Source organism: Salvelinus sp. IW2-2015, linkage group LG33, assembly GCF_002910315.2.
Source record: "Salvelinus sp. IW2-2015 linkage group LG33, ASM291031v2, whole genome shotgun sequence".
Classification (NCBI taxonomy): Eukaryota; Metazoa; Chordata; class Actinopteri; order Salmoniformes; family Salmonidae; genus Salvelinus; species Salvelinus sp. IW2-2015.
In genome coordinates, this window is record NC_036872.1 from 7,290,734 (window position 1) to 7,314,012 (window position 23,279).

The following is a 23,279-nucleotide window of genomic DNA, read 5'->3' on the forward strand; positions in this document are numbered from 1 at the left end:
AATATGGACTTAGCCTTATTTGGTAAAAGACCATCTTCTGTTATAGCAGCCCCCCCCCCCCCCCCCCCCCCCCCCCCCCCACCTTGTCACAACTCAACTGATTGGCTGAAACACATTAAGAAGGAAAGAATTCCACAAATTAACTTTTAAGAAGGCACACCTGTTAATTGAAATGCATTCCAGGTGACTACCTCATGAAGCTGGTTGAGAGACTGCCAAGAGTGTGCAAAATTGTCAAGGCAAAGGGTGGCTATTTGAAGATCTCAAATATAAAATATATATTTTAATACTTTTTTGGTTACTACATGATTCCATATGTGTTATTTCATAGTTTTGATGTCTTCACTATTATTCTACAACATTGAAAATAGTAAAAATTAAGAAAAACCCTTGAATGAGTAGTGTCAGTGAAGGCGGAAGTTTACATACACTTAGCCAAATACATTTAAACTACATTTAAACTCAGTTTTTCACAATTCCTGACATTAATCCTAGTAAAAAATCCTTGTCTTAGGTCAGTTAGGATCCCCCCTTATTTTAGTATTTTAAGAATGTGGAAATGTCAAAATAATAGTAGAGTGATTTATTTCAGCTTTTATTTCTTCATCACATTCCCAGTGGGTCAGAAGTGTACATACACTCAATTCGTGTTTGGTAGCATGCCTTTAAATTGTTTAACTTGGTCAAACGTTTTGGGTAGCCTTCCACAAGCTTCCCACAATAAGTTGGGTGAATTTTGTCCATTCCTCCAGACATAGCCGGTGTAACTGAGTCAGGTTTGTAGTCCTCCTTGCTCGCACATGCTTTTTCAGTTCTTGCCACACAGTTTCTATGGGATTGAGGTGAGGGCTTTGTGATAGCCGCTCCAATACCTTGACTTTGTGTCCTTAAACCATTTTGCCACAACTTTGGAAGTATTGTCCATTTGGAAGACCAATTTGCAACCAAGCTTTAACTCTTGACTGATGTCTTGAGATGTTGCTTCAATATATCCACATCATTTTCCTGCCTCATCATGCATCTATTTTGTGAAGTGCACCAGTCCCTCCTGCAGTAAAGCACCCCACAACATGATGCTGCCACCCCTGTGCTTCACGGTTGGGATGGTGTTCTTCGGCTTGCAAGCCTCCCCCTTTTTCTCCTAACATAACGATGTCATTATGGCCAAACAGTTCTATTTGTTCATCAGACCAGAGGACATTTCCCCAAAAGTCTGGCTTTTTTAGTCTGGCTTTTTTATGGCGGTTTTGGAGCAGTGGCTTCTTCCTTGCTGAGCGGCCTTTCTGGATATGTCGATATAAGACTCGTTTTACTGTGGATATAGATACTTTTGTATCTGTTTCCTCCAGCATCTTCCACAAGGTCCTTTGCTGTTGTTCTGGGATTGATTTGCACTTTTCGCACCAAAGTACGTTCATCTCTAGGAGACAGAACGCGTCTCCTTCCTGAGTTGGTATGACAGCTGTGTAGTCCATGTGTTTATACTGCGTAGTATTGTTTGTACAGATGGAATGTGGTACCTTCAGGCATTTGGAAATTGCTCCCAAGAGGAAACCAGACTTGTGGAGGACTACAAATTTCTTTCTGAGGTCTTGGCTGATTTCTTTTGATTTTCCCATGATGTCAAGCAAAGAGGGACTGAGTTTGATAGGCCTTGAAATACATCCACAGGTACACCTCCAATTTACTCAAATGATGTCAATTAGATTATCAGAAGCTTCTAAAGCCATGACATTATTTTCCCAAGCTGTTTAAAGACACCGTCAACTTAGTGTATGGTAAACTTCGACCCACTGGAATTGTGGTACAGTCAATTATAAGTGACGTAATCTGTCAGTAAGCAATTGTTGGAAAAATGACTTGTGTCATGCACAAAGTAGATGTCTTAACCACTTGCCACACCTATAGTTTGTTGACAAGAAATGTGAGGAGTGTTGAAAAACCGATTTTTAATGACTCCAACCTAAGTGTATGTAACTTCCGACTTCAACTGTATGTGTGTGTGGATATATTATATATATAACCGTTCAAAAGTTTGGGGTCACTTAGAAATGTCCTTGTTTTGAAAGCACATTACTTTGTCCATTAAAATAACATCAAATTGATCAGAAATTCAGTGTAGACATAATTAATGTTGTAAAGACTATTGTAGCTGGAAACTGTATCTGATTTTAAAAAATGGATTATCTACATACATTTTACATTTACATTTTTACATTTAAGTCATTTAGCAGACGCTCTTATCCAGAGCGACTTACAAATTGGTGCATTCACCTTATGATTCCAGTGGAACAACCACTTTACAATAGTGCATCTAACTCTTTTAAGGGGGGGGGGGTTAGAAGGATTACTTTATCCTATCCTAGGTATTCCTTAAAAGGTGGGGTTTCAGGTGTCTCCGGAAGGTGGTGATTGACTCCGCTGACCTGGCGTCGTGAGGGAGTTTGTTCCACCATTGGGGTGCCAGAGCAGCGAACAGTTTTGACTGGGCTGAGCGGGAACTGTACTTTCCTCAGAGGTAGGGAGGCGAGCAGGCCAGAGGTGGATGAACGCAGTGCCCTTGTTTGGGTGTAGGGCCTGATCAGAGCCTGAAGGTACGGAGGTGCCGTTCCCCTCACAGCTCCGTAGGCAAGCACCATGGTCTTGTAACGGATGCGAGCTTCAACTGGAAGCCAGTGGAGAGAGCGGTAGGAGCGCGGTGGACGTGAGAGAAACTACATACTGTAGCGTATAGAGGCCCATTATCAGCAACCATCACTCCTGTGTTCCAATTGCATGTTGTGTTAGTTAATCCAAGTTTAAATTTTAAAAGGCTAATTGATCATTAGAAAACCCTTTGCAATTATGTTAGCACAGCTGAAAACTGTTGTCCTGATTAAAGAAGCTATAAAACTGGCCTTCTTTTGACTAGTTGAGTATCTGAGGCATCAGGATTTGTGGTGTGATTACAGGCTCAAAATGGCCAGAAACAATGCACTTTCTTCTAAAACTCGTCAGTCTATTCTTGTTCTGAGAAATGAAGGCTATCCCATGTGAGAAATTGGCAAGAACTGAAATCTCACGTTATAACGCTGTGTACTACTCCCTTCATAGAACAGCGCAAACTGGCTCTAACCAGAATAGAAAGAGGAGTGGGAGGCCCCGGTGCACAACTGAGCAAGAGAACAAGTACATTAGTGTCTATTTTGAGATACAGACGCCTCACAAGTCCTCAACTGGCAGCTTCATTAAATAGTACCCGCAAAACACCAGTCTAAACGTCAACAGTGAAGAGGCAACTCTGGGATGCTGGCCATCTAGGCGGAGTTGCAAAGAAAATGCCATATCTCAGACTGGCCAATAAAACAAAAAGATTAAAGATGGGCAAAAGAACAGACACTGGACAGAGGAGCACTTATTTGGTTACTACATGATTCCATATGTGTTTTTTTTTTATAGTTTTGATGTCTTCACTATTATTCTACAATGTCGATAATAGTTTTAAAAAATAAAGAAAAACGAATGAGCAGGTGTCCAAACTTTTGACTGGTATTGTATAACTCTCAAAATACAGAAATTCAGCCGGCTGTATTTCTGTATTTTGAAAGTTATTCTGTATACCTTAAACTTCATTGCTGATATACAAAACATTTCGGGACTATATCAGCAATGGACTAATGAAACAAATACAAAAATATTGTTTTTGGGTGGAGTTTTCCTTTAATCCTTTGAATGTTGTCCACAATTACTTACAATTGTTTGTTTTTCTTTTCAGAAAAAACATTTAAGGGTTTCTGAACATTTAACAATATCAGTGTGGATTTGGATATTGTTTTTGAAAGTTATTTTTATTTTTATGGCAATCGGACCTGTCTGCAGTGCAAATAGCAATACGTATAACCTCATGAAATACTAGAATACAGTATTCTATTCGTAAATATATCTAACTCTGCCAGTAGGCTACTGTACGTATATATTTATTTTCATTCTGTGCTGTAAGAGATAGAAGTGTTTGTTTTATGTTAATTTCGATTCAGAGACCACCGTCTCCGAGACAAACGATAGTCTGACCTCATTTAATTGGCTGTTTTCGGCTGTTTGTGTGCTTGGCCCCCAACGGCATTGACAAGATCATTGGGTAAATGATGTGCCACAGACTGCAAGTTGAATAGCTGCCATCAGACGCTCATCTCTCAGGAAGTGAATTAAAAAGAAGCAAAGTTGTCAGCACAGTGCATTAACAGACTGCAGCATGAGTTACAGAGCTAGCCTACTGCCTTGGAGTTTGGTCTAGTGATCATGACACTTGTTTGTCATTGACTGGAAATATGAGGATTTCTTTTACGTCATTGATCCCCTATATCAGTGGTTCCCAACTCCAGTCTTCGAGTACCCCCAACAACGGCACACATTTTTGTTGTAGCCCAGGACAACCTCACCTGATTCAACTCATTGAGGGCTTGATGATTAATTGACAAGTAGAGGCTGGGGGTACAACAAAAATGTGTACTGTTGGACGTACTCGAAGACTGGATTTAGGAGACTCTGCCCTAATATTATGGAACCAGACCCATTTTCATTTAAAAGGCCATTATAACATTATTGTAGTACAATTTGTTTCATTAAGGCTTATTGTAAACAATTTTACACTGTCACATTTTGTTAAACAGTCACCAAGAACAAAATACACCCAGAGCTTCCCAAAGACTCTATTTTAAAATGTTACCCACATGCAAAAAGTTTTCCCCCAGAGATCTAGCTTCTCAGAGAGGAAGGTTTAATTTAGTTGGACCTCGAGGCTCTGCCAGGTATCTCTCTGTATTTCTCACAGCTCCTCACTGTGTCCCCGCCACCATACTAATGAGCTGAGCTAGAGAATGTGACGATTCACTCCCCACCCGAGGACTTTTCCCGACTCATCCCCGAGGCAGGAAGTACAGCCATGTTTAATTCATGCAGCCAATGAAGAGCCAGGGGAGCGATGAGTAAGCGAATATCTCTCCTTTTTGCCGCTCAGCAGGTGCTTAATTGCCCTGCTTACCCTCCTAGAAATGAATTGTAATGTGCAGGAGTTAACCAACACCACTTATGGAACAACAGAAAGAAGAGCATACACTGTAGGAGCAAACATTTATTCTGTCTAATATTATCTGTGACAACTTGCCAGTGATGCAACAATGCCAATATGGCGAGTTACAGATAGCTGGCATTCTAAAGCCTACTGTTTCCATTCCCCTTAAAATTGTATTCTTGTCTTTTTCGGTCAATAAATCGAGTTGAGGATTGAAGGTTGTGATACTTATTTTACGAATGCCATGTTTTTCACATACAACTAAAATATTGAACCAATAACACCAAAATGAATCCTTACAGTTACTTGGTTGCACGAATATCTGTATCAGCTATCATATGTTACTGTGGATAGTACGAGTTTCTTGTCTTCTTTCACTTTAATGATATCGATTGATATCACTTGAACTTTGTTATTGCTGTTGACCTCTAATGGCCATGATGGTAGTCTTCCCTGCCTAGTGACTGAGTGACGAGTCAGATTGCCGCCACCTTGCCTCTGCAGCTGTGCTCTGCTGTTTGCCAGAGGCCCTATAAAGCATTATTGGAGCAGTGTCCCCACCTGCCAAACAAACAATCAAAAGCCCATCCAAGCAGGAGAGCTACCTGCTGGGAAATAATGGAGATCTCAGTCATGCCAACCCCGTAGGGCCAAAGCCAGTGGCATCCGACAGGGTGTACCCACAACACTAGTCTGTTTTTAGAACACATGCCTTCCCCCGCCCTCTTCCCTTGGTGTGGGACATAGCTGATTGTTGCCTATGTTGAGATATTGTATTTGTGTGAATGACTGACCGCGTCTCTTCCTCTTCTCCCCCAGATCCCATCTGATGCCGAGGCTGAAGGAATCACGGTCTCATGAATCGTTGTTCAGCCCCAGCAGTGCAGTAGAAGCTTTGGATCTCAGCATGGAGGACGAGGTGTTGATCAAACCGGTGCACAGCAGTATCCTGGGCCAGGACTACTGCTTCGAGGTGAGCCCTCCCACCAGCGCCACCACTGCCACAGCTCGAGGCTCGCTAACTGCGGACTCTTTTTAATAGCGTCTTTTAGGATCCTGAAGCACCATATATAATGCATTGTGTCTAATCTCTGTATTTTGTCGCCATTACCTTAGTCTGAAAACCTGCGTAATAAAAGGTGGGCGGGTCCCTCAATGTCTGTCAAGCAGCCAGTGCCTTTGGGTAGTGTGAGTGTGTGGCTGGGCATCTGCTAGGGAGCGTCCCCACTGCCAGGAGGGTCTCCCTTCCCCTCTTCCTGCCTGGTAGTGGCATGTGTGTCTGTCTGGCCCATCTGTTGGCATCTCCATGCTCCTGCTCTCTGGATTTGCTCAGAGAGGTGAGCTCCGAGAGGGCCCAATTCACAAGGATTTACTGCCTATTATGCTAAAGCACGCTGCCAGCTGGACAGACCATGGCTCTGTGACCGAGTGGACAAGCGTTTCTCTGGTGGACAAGTGCAAGAGGATTTCAATGGCTGTCCAGGCTCAGTGTTTAGTATGCATTGTATCAGTGTGGACTGTGCACAGACTCTGCAGCCCAGCTGAAGCGTGTGTGTGTGTGTGTGTGATACCCAACCCTCCTTTCATAAAGGGAAGGGCTTAATTGTCTGCCATACTTCACAGGTAACCACTTCCACTGGAACAAAATGCTTTTCATGTCGGTCATCCGCCGAGAGGGACAAATGGATGGAGAACTTAAGGAGAGCTGTAAATCCAAACAAGGTAAACCCTGTACAAATAGTGGGCCCTCTGTGGAAGGAAAGAGCAATACAGTAGAACACATGTCAGAGCACCCATGAAAATGTTGTTGTTTGAAGTTGCACATGTTTGATGTTTTTCACAGGACAACAGTCGGCGTGTGGAGAACCTGCTGAAAATGTGGATTATTGAGGCCAAGGACCTTCCAGCCAAGAAAAGGTACTTCTGTGAGTTGTGTCTGGACGACACGCTTTACGCACGGACTACCTGCAAACTCAAAACAGACAATGTGTTCTGGGGAGAGCACTTTGAGTTCAACAACTTACCTGCCATCAAAAGTGTCACCGTCCACCTGTACAAGGAGACTGATAAAAAGAAAAAGAAGGACAAGAACAGCTATGTGGGCCTGGTCAACATTCCCACCGGCGCCGTCACGGGACGCCAGTTTGTGGAGAAGTGGTACTCTGTGAGCACGCCCAACCCGAACAAAGGGAAAACTCCCGGACCTATGATTCGGCTCAAGTCGCGGTACCAGAGCATGAGCATCCTGCCTATGGAGTCATATAAGGAGTTTGCGGAGTACATTACCAATAACTACATGCTGATGTGCTCCATCATGGAGCCTGGCCTCAGTGTGAAGAACAAGGAGGAGATGGCCAGTGCCCTGGTGCACATTCTACAGAGCACCGGCAAGGCTAAGGTAAGGCACCCTACTCTACAGAGGCTGTGTTCTACGCATTTTCAAATGATAGTCCAAAATAGTCACATTGCCAAATGTCAACAATAAACATCAAATTGATATTCGCAATAAATCGTATTGTAATCATTACAGCTGTGAAAACTTTGATTACTCACAATCAGTAATACCGTTGTCTCAAATAAGCAACAATCAACATAATCTCAGCTGCATATTGCACATAGTAGCTGTATAAGGTAAAGGGGTTTAACTTCTTACGGCTGAAATCCTGTTAACGGGACCGATTTGATAATAGCCAGTGAAAGTGCAGGGCGCCAAATTCAAACAGAAATCTCATAATAAAAATTCCTCAAACATACAAGTATTATACACCATTTTAAAGATAAACTTGTTGTTAATCCCACCACAGTGTCTGATTTCAAAAAGGCTTTACGACGAAAGCATATCATGCGATTATGTTAGGTCAGCGCCTAGTCACAAAAAACACAGCCATTTGCCAGCCAAAGAGAGGAGTCACAAAAAGCAGAAATAGAGATAAAATTAATCACTAACCTTTGATCTTCATCAGATGGCACTCATAGGACTTCATGTTACACAATACATGTATGTTTTGTTCGATAAAGTTCATATTTATATCCAAAAATCTCAGTTTACATTGGCACGTTATGTTCAGTAATGTTTTGCCTCCAAATCATCCGGTGATTTTGCAGAGCCACATCAATTTACAGGAATGCTCATCATAAACGTTGATGAAAGATACACTTCTCCTTAATGCAACCACTGTGTCAGATTTCAAAAAAGCTTTACGGCAAAAGCACACCATGCGAAAATCTGAGTACAGCTACCAAACAGATACCCGCCATGTTGTGGAGTCAACAAAAGTCAGAAATAGCATTATAAATATTCACTTACCTTTGATCTTCATCGGAATGCACTCCCAGGAATCCCAGTTCCACAATAAATGTTAGTTTTGTTCGATAAAGTCCATAATTTATGTCCAAATACCTCCTTTTTGTTCGCACGTTTAGTCCAGTAATCCAAATGCACAAGGCTCAGGCACTAGGTCCAGACGAAAAGTCAAAAAAGTTATATTACAGTTCGTAGAAACATGTCAAACGATGTACAGAATCAATCTTTCGGATGTTTTTATCATAAATCTTCAATAATGTTTCAACCGGACAATTCCTTTGTCTTTAGAAATGAAAAGGAACAGAGCTCGTGCTCACGGCCGCGCGCATGACCAAACTAATGGCATTCTGCCAGACCCCTGGTTCAAACAGCTCTTATTCACTCCCCCTTCATAGTAGAAGCCTGAAACAAGGTTCTAAAGACTGTTGACATCTAGTGGAAGCCTTAGGGCGTGCAATTTGACCCCATTTCCACTGTATATTGGATAGGCAAAGACTTGAAAATCTACAAAACCTCAGATTTCCCACTTCCTGGTTGGATTTATCTCCTGCCATATGAGTTCTGTTATACTCACAGACATCATTCAAACAGTTTTAGAAACTTCAGAGTGTTTTCTATCCAAATCTACTAATAATATGCATATCTTAGCTTCTGGGCCTGAGTAGCAGGCAGTTTACTCTGGGCACGCTCTTTCACATTCTTCCGAACGTGAAAATTGTGCCCCCAGCCATAAGAAGTTAAAGGTCCAGTGAGCCTCGTTTTTCACCAGGGGCTTTGTAACTTAGCCTAGTCTTTGGGAGTCCTCCTTCCCCATGCTTACCGTAAGAAGTCTCCTGGAGGAATGTGAATGCTTCCTGTTTGGGTTGGGAGCAGGGTCATGTTCATGAGTCAAACGGAAGAAAAACAAACATGGAACGGACTATTTTAGTTTTTTAGTTTTCCGTTGCAAAACGCTTTAGAACGTTTTCCATTGTGTTCCCTAATGAATGTGACCCAGCCTTCACATGCTGTGGAAAAATAACTGAAACTACCCCTGCTTAGAGTGTGTGATTGGGGGACTGAGGACAAGATATTGTATTAGTACTTTCTAATGAGGACTAGCTGAGAGAGGACTTGCGTACACTGACTGGCATGGCTGAAAAAGCATACCTGTTGCTAATACCTCACAATGTTGCATTTGAAACAATCGCATAGACCATTTCAATTCAGTCCCTTTTTTTGACCACTTGCCATACATTAGGCTATGTGGTAAAATGTCCTACTCTTATTCAGAGAATCAATACATCCCATTGAGGAATTGTTTTGATGTTTTTGAAACAGTAACATTGATCTACTGTATTGAGTTGAGAAATCTGTCCGAACTCCACACAACAAAATCTCCCTTACTATAAAGAGAGAGAGAGAGGTCATCATGTTGAAATTCAGTCTTTATCCACATTCCATCTTTATGGAATGTGCAGACCATCAAATCTCACCACGCCTGGAGAAGTGTTTCTCTTCTCAGCAGTGGTGTAAAGTACTTAAGTACAAATATTTAAAGTACTACTTAAGTAGTTTTTTGGGGTATCTGTACTTAATATTTTTGACAACTTTTACTTTTACTTCATTACATTCCTAAAGAAAATAATGTACTTTTTACTCCATACATTTTCCCTTACACCTAAAAGTACTAGTTAGATTTGGAATGCTTAACAGGACAGGAAAATGGTGCAATTCACATACTTATCAAGAGAACATCCCTGCTCATCCCTACTGCCTCTGATTTGGCAGACTCACTAAACACAAATGCTTCATTTGTAAATTATGTCTGAGTGTTGGAGTGTGCCCCTGACTATCCAAAATAAGTTAACTAGAAAATCGTGCCTTCTGGTTTGCCTAATATAAGATATTTGACATTATTTATACTTGTACTTTTACTTTTGATACGTAAGTATATTTAAAATCAAATACTTTTAGACTTACTCAAGTAGTGTTTAACTGGGTGACTTTCACTTTTAGTCATTTTCTGTTACGGTATCTTTACTTCTACTCAAGTATGACAATTGGGTATTTTTTTCCACCACTGCAGGAGCCACATGAACGTGATCTAGTAGCAATCAATGCTGTATCTCATATGAATGTGGTTGTGACCTGGTACACGGCCACTGTGCTGTCTTCTCGCTCACCATTCCCAGGGAGGAAAGCGGTGTCAGCCCCCTGTGATAATTAGCTTTGTCGTCCTCATTAATTCCTGCTTCGCTCCATCCACCCCACAGCTCCTGCAGTAAAACCACGCAGAGAGACAGAACGCTAACGCTAGTGTGTGTGTGTTCTGGTGCACAAGGTCATCGGTTGTCATTGAGGATAGCTGTTTCAGGATAGAAACGTCTTTTTAGACTTTGACCCTCAAACATTGCTCCTGCTTATGGAACACTGAGAATGTCCATGCCCTACAGCAGCTTGTATTAGTAAAAACAGCAACAGGGCGATGGAGCTTCATTTTAAACAACCTTTCTCTAATGTTAGCCTACTTTCTGCTCTGAGAAACAATTGGGACTTTGCCTCATTTTGCATTTATCCACTGCCCCGTAGTGGCTCACACCCCTTCCCTCTCATTTCATTTCATTTCACTGTTTAGCCTGCCCTAATCCAATAGATGGATAGATAGAGGTCCATGAATCTACACTTTCAATGAGGTTTCTCCTAGTCTAGAGGCGTTCTCTCACCAAATGGATCTCTTTAATTTTATTGAAATGACTGTGGCTCAATTTCAATTTAAAAAAGGGTTGTTCCACCTAAAAAAGCACAAGAAAGAGGATTGACACCTACCTTCTCAGATTGGGTCTGAAATCCTTTCTGTAGTTAGAAACAGATAAGATTAGCATTCCTGCAACTTTATTTTAATACGTTCCCCAGCAAGAAAACCAAATATTGTAGCTCAAATTGTCACTAAACAGGTTGGGTTTTAGGAGGAGTTCTTTACAGACCCTCATGTGGATGTCCACTGAAAGTTGACTAGCAACAGCAATTGGAACATAAAAGACACCCTCCATGAGTGCCCACTAAATTTGGTCAAGACCAGGCAAACAAAATTTAAACCCTCACCAAAATAAAAGACAGGAAGGAAACCATAAAGGGGAGCAAAATGAAAACAGGGAAGATAAGCTAAAGGAGTATTCTCTTTTTTAGAACTCAAATAGGGAGAGCCAACTAAGTGTTAACCCTCCACATCTCTCAAGACAACTGGAGCACTGGGCCAGCCATTCTTAAATATCACCTGGGCCTGCACAGGTGAAACACCTTCCCACTAACAAGATGACAATCCAGCATAGGTGTAACACATACTGACTAACGAGTTGACACCAATCGGTGCATCCCACATGCTAATGTGCTAACGTCCAACCTCAAAATATACATAGAAAAACCAAAGGCTGTAACATCATTCACCATACTTCAATTGCTAATTTCTCTGAACAGGGGGAAAAAACACAACCAAATTCACTGGGAATACATTACATAGTATGAAGAAGCAATAATCTAAGCCGCAACTCCATACTACTTGTTAGACATAGTGAACTGATACTGTATACTGGTTGCTTTGGTGGGATTTGGTGTGGTGGGTCGTGGGTGGCTTTTTACATTTTGGGGTGATTCCTCATGTCTCACTCATTGGTAGAAAGAAGTTGGGAACTATATTGAATATTATATGAATCCTATGAGTTACAATTGACAATTTGGGTGCAATCAATTAGCTTAACTTCTCAGAGATCTAAAATATGTCTCAATATTGCTCAATGTGATCTATTTACAAACCCACCTCGTATAGTCTGTTAGTGTGTTTGTTTGTGCAGTCAGTGCATGTTAAGACTTCCCTAGCCGTTCTCCAGTTCTGCCTGAGGGTACTGTAGAAGTAGGGACAGCAAAAGCCTTTTCACATGTCGGCATGGCTCATCACAGTAGTGTGAGACGGGTATAGCATAGTGTGTGTGTGTGTGTGGCTGATATGCTGTGACTGTCTGTCTGTCAGTCGAGCCAGCGCCCGAATTGGGCTTGCTGCTCATCCACATCAACCACGGATGAGCGTCATCATCAGTGATGAGGGCTAAGAGGGGTGCTGTATTAAGCCCTTAAATCCTCATTCAACACACAAGCAGGTAATGCTCTGACTACTGTCCTGCCATGCAGCCTGCCCTGCACAGGATATACAGCACTTCATACATTCATAATCCTCTGCATCCTCCAGAGAGCGTAATGGTTGAATGATCTGGCACGGGGTTCACGGCTTGTGTGAGCCAGGGGGACAGCAGCTATGTTGACAAGGAGCATTCGGGTATCTAGCCTACATTTGGCTGATACAGTAGCTACACACTGCATATACAGTAGCTGAAATGTCTACCTCTCTCTGGTGCAGACTTTAAGATGACGATAGCACGTTCCCTTTGACACCTCATTAGCATGCATCGCCTAGCGCTAGCCTACCCCCACAGGCCTCCCATAGAAGTAACTGCAGTCAGACGGAGCTGGAGCAGATAACAGGAGCTCATGGAGAGCGAGTGTGACTGGCTAAGAAAGACGCAGCCTGAGAGTGACTGTGTGTGGGAGGGGGGGGAAGGGAGGGATGAACCACTTGATCCATTAGACCAGAATCGATAAGAGAGTAAGAGTGAGTCATCACTTTTGTCTGAGCTGCCTGCGACTGACTCTCTCTCCAAACCCACTGCTTTCAGTATATATCAGGCTCACCATCAGGCCTGGGCTGTGCAGCAATAGTAGTACACTGTTATTTATTTATGTAGAGACTGTACACGTGCTGCATTTCAGATCACGTTGATAGCGTGTATAGCAAGCAAATGAGCCAATCTACAGTAAGTCTCTTCACAGGAGTTGTCGACAGAGATCACTACCACATTTGTTATTTTTCTTATTATAATTTTTTTTTTACTTCAGTTTATTTTAGTAAATACTAAACTGCATTGTTGGTTAAGTAAGCATTTCATTGTATTCGGCACATATAAGAAATACAATCTGATTTGATCATAACACACCTTGGTAAAGCACTGGTGCTGGTTGCCTAGTTCCATGATACGGCGCTGATCAGCCTTTGACTGCTCATCGTGTTGTCAATGTTGTGTCTGCAAGTTCTTGGAGATGAACATGGGACGAGGCGACACCGGTTCCCTGTTCCAATGCTTTTCCAAATGCATACTGTCTTCCTCCCTTCCTTGAGAGAAATTGTTATGATGACATTATAGGATTTGTGAAAGCTATGTGGTGGATCCATTGCTATCATCTATTCAATGGGGTAAGATCACAGGGAAGGAAGGATTTTCAAAGTATTGGAACACTGCCTCACTGTTCCATTTTTCTTTCAGGACTTCCTGACTGACCTGATGATGTCAGAAGTGGATCGCTGTGGGGAGAACGAACACCTGATCTTCAGGGAGAACACTCTGGCCACCAAAGCCATCGAGGAGTACCTTAAACTGGTGGGGCAGAAGTACCTGCAGGACGCACTAGGTAAGTAACACCCACACACCCTAAACAAGCGAGTGCTGCCATTACAGTAGAGCGAGAAATGCTTTTAGTAGAGAGCGAAGGAGCCATGAACACGTGGAATAGGCCTATGGGTTGTACATTAAGTATCATACGTCCAGGCTAGTATCTCTCCACACACAGTAGATCTTCACAGTAGATCTTCACAGTAGATCTTCAATTCTATTCAGATCAATAATTCATCCTTTTTCTGTAAAGTGACTTTGTTTGAAGCCGTGTTGAATGATTCAGAAAGGCGGCCTGTCCTTGAAGGTTGACTGGCCCGATTTGAAAGTATGAATGTATGAAAAGGGAACAGAAGAAGCCTGTCGGAGAACTCTGGGCTCTTTCTTTAGTCGTCTATCAACAAAACTTAAGACGTTGGTGAAAGACAATCACTTCTGCAGAGAAAATGATTCCTCAATCTATTTGCGGGGCGGCGAGAAGTAAGAAACCTGTGATTTAAATCTCTGATCTGATGTCTATGGCCATGTACAAATATATATTTTTTGCATGTTTTGTCACAGGATATTTAACTCACCACATTATAATGATCCAGTGGTCCATGAACAGTCATAACAAATAGCAGCAGCAGTTTTTTTAGTACAATACGTGGGTTTTCTATCAGTGTGCATGGCATTAGTGTGTTCCAACTAGCAGAACTGTACTCTATATGGAGGGATTTTAGTGCCAAAAGAAATTGAATCTGAATTGAATTTATTTTTCCATTAAAGCTACTCCATAACTGTAAGCCTATATGTACTGTAGATTGTAGTCCTAGACATAGTGCTGACCCCAGGCCTGTGTGCTGTGCTCCCTCCCTCCCTCTTCTAGGCGAGTTCATCAAGGCCCTGTACGAATCAGACGAGAACTGTGAGGTGGACCCGGGGAAGTGTTCCTCAGGAGACCTCCCTGAGCACCAGAGCAACCTGAAGATGTGCTGTGAGCTGGCCTTTTGCAAGATCATCGACTCCTACCGGTAAATACAAAAACCCCCCTGCCAATGCAAGTAGCTAGCATTAGCCCTCATACTATACTATCAAGTGTCCAGCTTTCAGAGCTTTCACAATTATCGAATCAATAATGAAAGCGTGAATTGTGCAAAAGGTCAAGTCAAAAACAACATGGTGGTACTGCATTCATGGAAGGAAGGTATTTTATTTAGCGGTAACATTTCCTTCTCTACCAGTGTTTTTCCGCGGGAGCTGAAGGAGGTGTTTGCCTCGTGGAGGCAGGAGTGCAGCAGTCGGGGCCGGCCGGACATCAGCGAGCGTCTGATCAGCGCCTCCCTGTTCCTGCGCTTCCTGTGTCCGGCCGTCATGTCCCCGTCGCTTTTCAACCTGATGCAGGAGTACCCAGACGACCGCACCGCGCGAACCCTCACGCTCATCGCCAAGGTCACACAGAACCTCGCGAACTTCACCAAGTAAGTGCGGGTGTGTGTGTTTACGATTGCGTGTGAACGAGTGTGTGTGTGTGTGCGTGCGTACGTACGTGTGCGCATCCATGAAAATATACGTGTATATGTGTTTATCTGATGAAAATAGCATCATTTTGGTTTTGGTTTTTGTTTCTTTGTCTGTCCAGGTTTGGTAACAAGGAGGAGTACATGTCCTTTATGAACCACTTCCTGGAGCACGAGTGGACAAACATGCAGCGCTTCCTGCTGGAGATCTCCAACCCAGAGACCATCTCCAACACGGCAGGGTTCGAGGGTTACATCGACCTGGGCCGCGAGCTCTCCACCCTGCACTCCCTGCTGGCCGAGGCAGTCTCTCAGCTGGACCAGGTACCAGGATTACACCGCACTACTTTGATTTACTCTCTAATGGCAAAGTCACGATACTCTCTACTTTCCGCGAGCAGAGCTACCGGAAATCAGTCCTTTTCAATGGGCTTGACATAAAGATGCACATTTTGCTAGGATAGCAGTCTATTGTCACCATGTAGATGTTATATGTGAAAAGAGATGTTACTAAATAATGAATTCATAGGAAGTCCATGGGAGAAATTGTAAAGAACTATACTTGATGTTATTATTTTGTGTCCCTGCAGAGCACAGCCTCTAAGCTTGGTCCACTGGCACGTATCCTGCGGGACGTGAACTCAGCACTGACCAACCCGTCTGGGGTCCAGGTGTCTACCCCCACGGAGCGTATGGGCTCCCCCCCCCTTCCCCTCCCCCTGGCAGGCTGCAGCCTCTCCACCGGCCTGCCTCTCCACAAGATGGTCATGGACAGCGAGCTTTCTGGGTATTTGTGCTTCGTATGACACACAACCTGCAGAGATCTGGGGATTACAGCTTTTCAATATTTATTTTAATAGATGTTGATTTTGCAATTCTGCAATTTTTTTTAACAGTTCTTTGGGAACCACAAGGACATTATCTTTACAGTGTCTCCGGTCAAAACAAAATGTATCTAATTTTTCAATGTTGTCTTGGTGCAGGTTGGTTGATTTTACGAGGCTACCGTCGCCAACCCCAGAGAACAAGGACCTATTCTTTGTGACGCGGAACTCTGGCATCCAGCAGTCTCCAGCCAGAAGCTCCAGTTACTCGGAGGCCAACGAGGCTGAGGTGCAGCTCCCCAATGGCAGCAAGAGTCTATCAATGGTGGACCTGCAAGATAGCCGCAGCCTGGAGAGTACCCCTGGCCCCCGCCCTGCCTCCCCCAGCGACATGCTCCTCAATGAATGCCAGTCCCCCGTCGCCCCTGGGCCAGGGGGCTGGGCCGCCCGCACCCCTCAGGGCATTATCCCCGGCCCCGGCCCCGGACCCACCCTCAGGAGAATGGTTCAGACCCCCACCAACCCTAGCACAGAGAGCAGCACCCTAGGTCCAGGGAGGCCCTCCCAGCTCCTGGCCCCGCTTTCATTCCAGAACCCCGTTTACCAGATGGCCACGGGCATGACCATGAGCATGTCCCCGCGGGGCCCCCTGGCCGATTCAGGCTCCGAGGGCCACAGCTCTCACAGCTCTCAGGGCAACAACACAGAGGATGCCCCCAAGCACCAGGGGGTATTCCTCACCCAAGGGGTTGCAGTCGGGAGCGGGGGAGGCAGCAGCAGTGAGGAGTTTGCGCGGCGCTCAGGGGAGTTCACGACCCGCCGCCAGCTGTCCCTCATGGAACCCCCGCGGCAGAACAGCTCCGGTCCCCAGCGCAGGATAGACCAGCCCCCTCCGCCCGTCACCAGGGGCAGGACGCCGCCAAACATGCTCCAGACGGCCTACCCTGGGCCGCGGCCCTCCAGCGGCAGCATGATGTCATCATCTCCCGACTGGGGGCCCAGTGGCGGCACCCGGTTGAGACAGCAGTCGTCCTCATCCAAAGGGGACAGTCCTGAGACCAAGCAGCACACCCTGCACAAAGTGAGTAGAGCATGTCACGTCTATGTGTGTGTGAGGGGGGGGGGGGGCTGTGTGTGGTCTCACTGTTATCCTGGACAGCCACTGTGTCTGGTGACTTTTATTAGAGATAAACTCTTGGTTGACTAACTACTTAATATCTATCGAGCCAGAGTTTGGATTGCATGTACTGAAGTTAGGCTAGCAAAGCTAATGGGCTTGGCTGTGTGTATTATTCTGGACTTCATCCTTTGGTTATGGAGAGTTATTCCTCATCAGAATCTTATTTCCTACCTGCAGCACGAGTACATCCTACCTGCAGCACGAGTATAAATCCAAACTCTGGCTAGAGAGATATTAAGATTCTGATGATGAATAACCAATGGCAGAACTACAGAATAATACACACAGCCAAACTTCATCTGTGGCCTAGAGGGATGAGCCAGGCAGGATATGACCTCAGTGGACGTATCCAGCTCACAGTCACAGTGGTGGGTGGAGAGGGTATGTATGGAGAGCCCAACTGGCCTCAATAAGCTATCATAACACTCAGCCTTGCTGAGCCAATAGCAAATCACCCAGGGCAGTGAGCCACAGGCATTACCCTACAGGCCTCAGCGCTGGAGCCTGCTAACAGACTAGACAAGCAGAATTAATTGTGTGACTGTGGACACCGAAGTGGTTATTAAATGCCTGTTCCGCTCAACTAAATAATTTTTGTACGTGGTCTGAATAAGTCCTCCTTATAAAATGATCAAGAATTTGCCATCTAAACTCAACTGCACCCCCCCCCTCTCCCCGTTGGTAATATTTACGATTAAAACAAAACAAATGTCCTACTCTATTTTGGGCTCGATCTCCGTGTGTGTGTGTCAGTCTCCAGGTCTCGATCAGAGTAGAAGGGGTTATATGAGAATGAACCGGGGGGGGGGGGGGCAGGTGAAAAGACTGGTTTAACATACAGACTAAAGGAACCATTTTGCTTTTAAACAAATGAATGATTCAAATCTTCTTTATCGAGGTTTTAGAGACGTGAGACCAAGCTCTCATCATTCTGTAATGATCTTGTCACAGACAATTCCAGATGGGCAATGCAAAATAATCACCCCCTGTGCCTTCCCACTTGCTTCAGTTGTTCCTCTAAACCCTCCTAGCTGAAGACACTGGCTCTCCTCTACTCCTCTGTAGACACTGGCCTCTCATTGTAGCTTGTGATCGTAATCGTGCAGCATTCATTTACCCTGCTGCGCTTCTTTTCCATTACTTACCAGAAGGCTGTGTGTGTGTGTGCGTGATGTGTGTGCGTGTTCGTCCCACCAGGCCCCCTCCCCTGTGAACCCCAATGCTCTGGACCGCACTGCTGCCTGGCTGTTGAATATGAATGTGCAGTATTTAGACCATGAGGGAGTTGACCCAGATACCAAGCACAGGGAAGACCTTCGAAACAAAGAGGAGCTCACTCAAACTGAAAAGGTAACTAACGTCTAGCCTCTTGTAAAAACCTAATATCTTCTACAGCACCACATCACAATATTGTTCAGCACAGCTACTTACAGACATCATCTTTATTACTTCAGAGGAGAAGCAGAAAGTCCTAAAAGATTAACGTGAGCAATTAATACGTGATTCTAGGGTTGTTATTGATTGCCAACAAGGAAGTGAATGTGTTGAGGAGCCAAAAGCAAAGGCATAACAAAGGCACTGTGTCTCTCCCTACTAGCAGGCCTGTCCGTGATTTGAATTCATGTGAATATTGAAGGGTAAATGCTGCTTAAGTAGTATGAAAAATGATTCTGTGTGTGAGAGATGCCCCATGATATATACTGGTTGTGTATTTATAGTTTTGTATACGAGTTCAATTAGCCTCTATTCTGACGTTGTTTAAATGTAGGCAGACAGATGGGGTTAGGCTGAACTGCTCGTACTGCAGCTCAAGAGAGGCCATATCTCAAAAGACACAGTGGTGACAAGGCAAGAGTGTGCCCTCCCTCTGCCAATTCTCCTAGCTACTCCAATGAATTATACACCAGCAACATATTGCACTCACGCACACTTATAAGCCAAAGACACTTGACACATTTTCATCACACACAAATGAATAGTTTTCAACTCCGAGATGGTTTTCAACTTTTCTTTTCAAGAGGTGTTTTGATCAGGCTCTGATCAGGCCTTACACCCAAACAAGGGCACTGCGTTCATCCACCTCTGGCCTGCTCGCCTCCCTACCTCTGAGGAAGTACAGTTCCCGCTCAGCCCAGTCAAAACTGTTCGCTGCTCTGGCACCCCAATGGTGGAACAAACTCCCTCACGACGCCAGGTCAGCGGAGTCAATCACCACCTTCCGGAGACACCTGAAACCCCACCTCTTTAAGGAATACCTAGGATAGGATAAAATAATCCTTCTAACCCCCCCCCRRKKKAMAMTTAGATGCYCTATTGTAAAGTGGTTGTTCCACTGGATATCATAAGGTGAATGCACCAATTTGTAAGTCGCTCTGGATAAGAGCGTCTGCTAAATGACTTAAATGTAAATGTAAATGTGTTTTAGTCATTATTTCAAAGATGTTAGGTCTGCCAAAGGGAGAACCAATCACTAGTGGTGATACGTACGAATCAAACCACTGTTTATTATGTTGGTCAATTACGACCAATAAATCCCCTTTATAAAATCGTTAGTTGTACTCTTTAATAGGTTTGTATTAAAAAAGACAGAATGTAGTACTAAATGCTAAAGTAGAATATTTGAAAAACAGGGCGTCATTCTGGTTTTAGTCCAAGTTCAGTGTACTGTACGGTTTTTATGTGGCCAAGTACCTTAAGCAAGGGCAGTGTCGTGAATGTCATTCAAAGTTGAAGTAAAATCCCTACATTTTAAATCCCATTTGACTTAAGAGGTTGATCGTGCAGCTTGTTTACTGCTGTGGGATGTATTCTTTTATATTTGTTTTGGATTCACTTGCTTGCAAAATGTCCTAGAGACAGCTGTACCCAAAAGCTTTGCAGGATCCTGCATTTGAACCCAGTCGGCTTTTCACAGCATGACTAGGAGCTGTGTTTGTGTTTATTATGGATCCCCATTAGCTGCTGCCAAGGCAGCAAAATTAAGGCAGTTATACATTTTAAATACATTACAATACATTCATAACAGATTTCACAACATATTACGTCTGTGCCCTCTACTGCCACATATCAATAACACAAAATCTATGTGTACATGTGTGTATGTTATCGTGTGTTTGTATGCATGTGTCTATGTTTGTGTTGCTTCCCGGTCCCCGCTGTTCTGTAAGGTGTATTTTTGTCTTTTTCTTTTTAATCAAATTTTACTGCTGGCATGAGTTACTTGATGTGGAATAGAGTTTCATGTAGTCATGGCTCTACGTAGTACTGTGCGCCTCCCATAGTCTGTTCTGGACTTGGGGACTGTGAAAAGACCTTTGGTGGCATGTCTTGTGGGGTATGCATGGGTCTCCGAGCTGTGTGCCAGTAGTTCAGACTGACAGCTCGGTGCATTCAACATGTCAATACCTCTCACAAATACAAATAGTGATGAAGTCAATCTCTCCTCCACTTTGAGCCACGAGAGATTGACATGCATATTATTAATGTTAGCTCCCTGTGTACATCCAAAGGCCAGCCGTGTTGCCCTGTTCTGAGCCAATTGCAATTTTCCTAAGTCCCTCTTTGTGGCACCTGACCACACGACTGAACAGTAGTCAAGGTGCTGCAAAACTAGGGCCTGTAGGACCTGCCTTGTTGATAGTGTTGTTAAGAATGCAGAGCAGCGCTTTATTATGGACAGACTTCTGCCCATCCTAGCTACTGTTATATCAATATGTTTTGTCCATGACAGTTTACAATCCAGGGTTATTCCAAGCAGTTTAGTCTCCTCAACTTGCTCAATTTCCACATTATTTATTAAAAGATTTAGTTGAAGTTTAGGGTTTAGTGAATGATTTGTCCCAAATACAATGCTTTTAGTGTGACTTGATTGTGAACCTGAATTGTCATCCACAGACTTTCATTAGCATACACTGTACATTACACTTGTTAGTCCACAGACAAGGGTGGATGGTAACACCACTGTTCTGTCAGCAGTTGAGTACAGTGGCCCTCTGTAGCTCAGTAGGTAGGGTATGGCGCTTGCAACGCCAGGATAATGGGTTCGATTCCCAGGACCACCCATACATTAAAAGAAATGTATGCACGCATGACTTTAAGTCGCTTTGGATAAAAGCGTCTGCTAAATGGCATCTTATTATATTCTGGCATATATTTAAGCAATAAGGTCCGAGGAGGTGTGGTATATGGCCAATATACCACGGCTAAGGGCTGTTCTTAGGCATAATGCAACGCAGAGTGCCTGGACACAGCCCTTTGCCGTGTGGCATATTGGCCATATAGCACACACCCCCGAGGTGCCTTATTGCTATTATGAAGTGGTTACCAATGAAATTAGAGCAGTAAAAATAAACGAGGTGCTATATCCATGGTGTACGTTCTGATATACCACTGCTGTCAGCCAATCAGCATTCAGGGGTCGAACCACCCAGTTTATATTATATCATTATATATTATATTACAAGAAAAACAGGAGCATACCGAACAGAACCACAAACTGGGTTAAAGCCCACTGAATGGGCGCAGCTTTGAAAATGACAGGTGTGTTCGCGTGCGTTTGGGCATGCACGTACGTGCACGAGTGTGTGTACTGTCACTGACTCGCCACGTCCGACTCTGTCCTGTGTCCAGTACCAGCAGGAGATCGCCATCCTGCAGGACAAGCTGCGTCTGTCAGCCAAGAAGCTGGAGGAGTATGAGTGTCACCTGAAGGGCCAGGACGAGCAGACCCAGACAATGCTGCTGGAGTACCAGGCACGCCTGGAGGACACGGAGGAGCGCCTGCGCCGGCAGCAGGACGACAAGGAGCTCCAGATGAAGAGCATCATCACCAGGTGAGGAGTCCTCTACCACTGGAGGCTGGTGTCACTTCAAATCGTAGGACAGGTTTATTGCCTTGTTGTATTGGCTGTAATTAGGGTGACGGTAATGGACTTTAGAATGAAATTGTATTGGTTGCTTCCACATATTTTGCTGATTTTGATTGGGGTGTAACGAAATGCTTATGTTCCTAGCTCCAACAGTGCAGTAGTACCTAACAGTACAAAACAATATACGCAAATCCCCCAAAAAATCAAGAAAGGAATTAAGAAATATAGAAATATTACAACATGCAATGTCAGTGTCCGGAATATAAATATATATGTATAGTGTGGACATTATATGAATGGAAAAGGTGTGTACAGCAGTAGTTATATAGGATGAGCCGTGACTAGAATACAGTATATACATGTAACGGTTCTCCTCTTCCTCTTCATCCGAAGAGGAGGAGCATGGATTGAACCAAGGCGCAGCGTTGTGATAAGACATGATAATTTATTAAACAAAACAGACGAAGACGAAAACGAACTATACTTGATATAACTAACAAAACAACAAACGATGTAGACAGACCTGGACGTAAGAACTTACATGTAACACGAAGAACGCACGAACAGGGAAATGACTACATAAAAACCGAACAAACAAAATGAACAAACAAACCGAAACAGTCCCGTATGGTGCAACATAGACTGACACAGGAGACAACCACCCACAAACAAACAATGTGACACCACCTACCTTAATATGATTCTCAATCAGAGGAGATGAAAACCACCTGCCTCTAATTGAGAACCATATTAGGTACCCATTAACCAACATAGAAACAGAAAACATAGACTGCCCACCCAAACTCACGTCCTGACCAGCTAACACATACACAAACTAACAGAAAACAGGTCAGGAACGTGACAATACATATGAAGTGGGTAAAACAGTACAGTATGCAAACATTATTCAAGTGACCAGTGTTCAATGACTATGTACGAAGGACAGTAGTCTCTAAAGTGCCGGGTTGAGTACCAGGTGGTAGCCGGCTAGTAACAGTGACTAAAGTTCAGGGTACTGGCCGGCTAGTAACAGTGACTAAAGTTCAGGGTACTGGCCGGCTAGTAACAGTGACTAAA

General features: G+C 43.9%; 1 protein-coding gene across 2 annotated transcripts in view; it reads left to right on the forward strand.

Moving 5' to 3' along the window:
• LOC111957902 (disabled homolog 2-interacting protein-like) overlaps positions 1-23,279 on the forward strand; it is a 97,648-nt gene that overhangs the window by 70,394 nt on the left and 3,975 nt on the right. For both annotated transcript variants that reach the window (XM_023978991.3, XM_023978992.1), the window contains 11 exons: positions 5,870-6,023; positions 6,674-6,772; positions 6,894-7,448; positions 13,706-13,850; positions 14,700-14,844; positions 15,055-15,291; positions 15,453-15,654; positions 15,921-16,117; positions 16,314-17,235; positions 18,532-18,684; positions 21,964-22,166. In XM_023978991.3, coding sequence (XP_023834759.1) covers positions 5,870-6,023; positions 6,674-6,772; positions 6,894-7,448; positions 13,706-13,850; positions 14,700-14,844; positions 15,055-15,291; positions 15,453-15,654; positions 15,921-16,117; positions 16,314-17,235; positions 18,532-18,684; positions 21,964-22,166 — 3,012 coding nt within the window. The remainder of the gene's footprint in view (positions 1-5,869; positions 6,024-6,673; positions 6,773-6,893; positions 7,449-13,705; positions 13,851-14,699; positions 14,845-15,054; positions 15,292-15,452; positions 15,655-15,920; positions 16,118-16,313; positions 17,236-18,531; positions 18,685-21,963; positions 22,167-23,279) is intronic.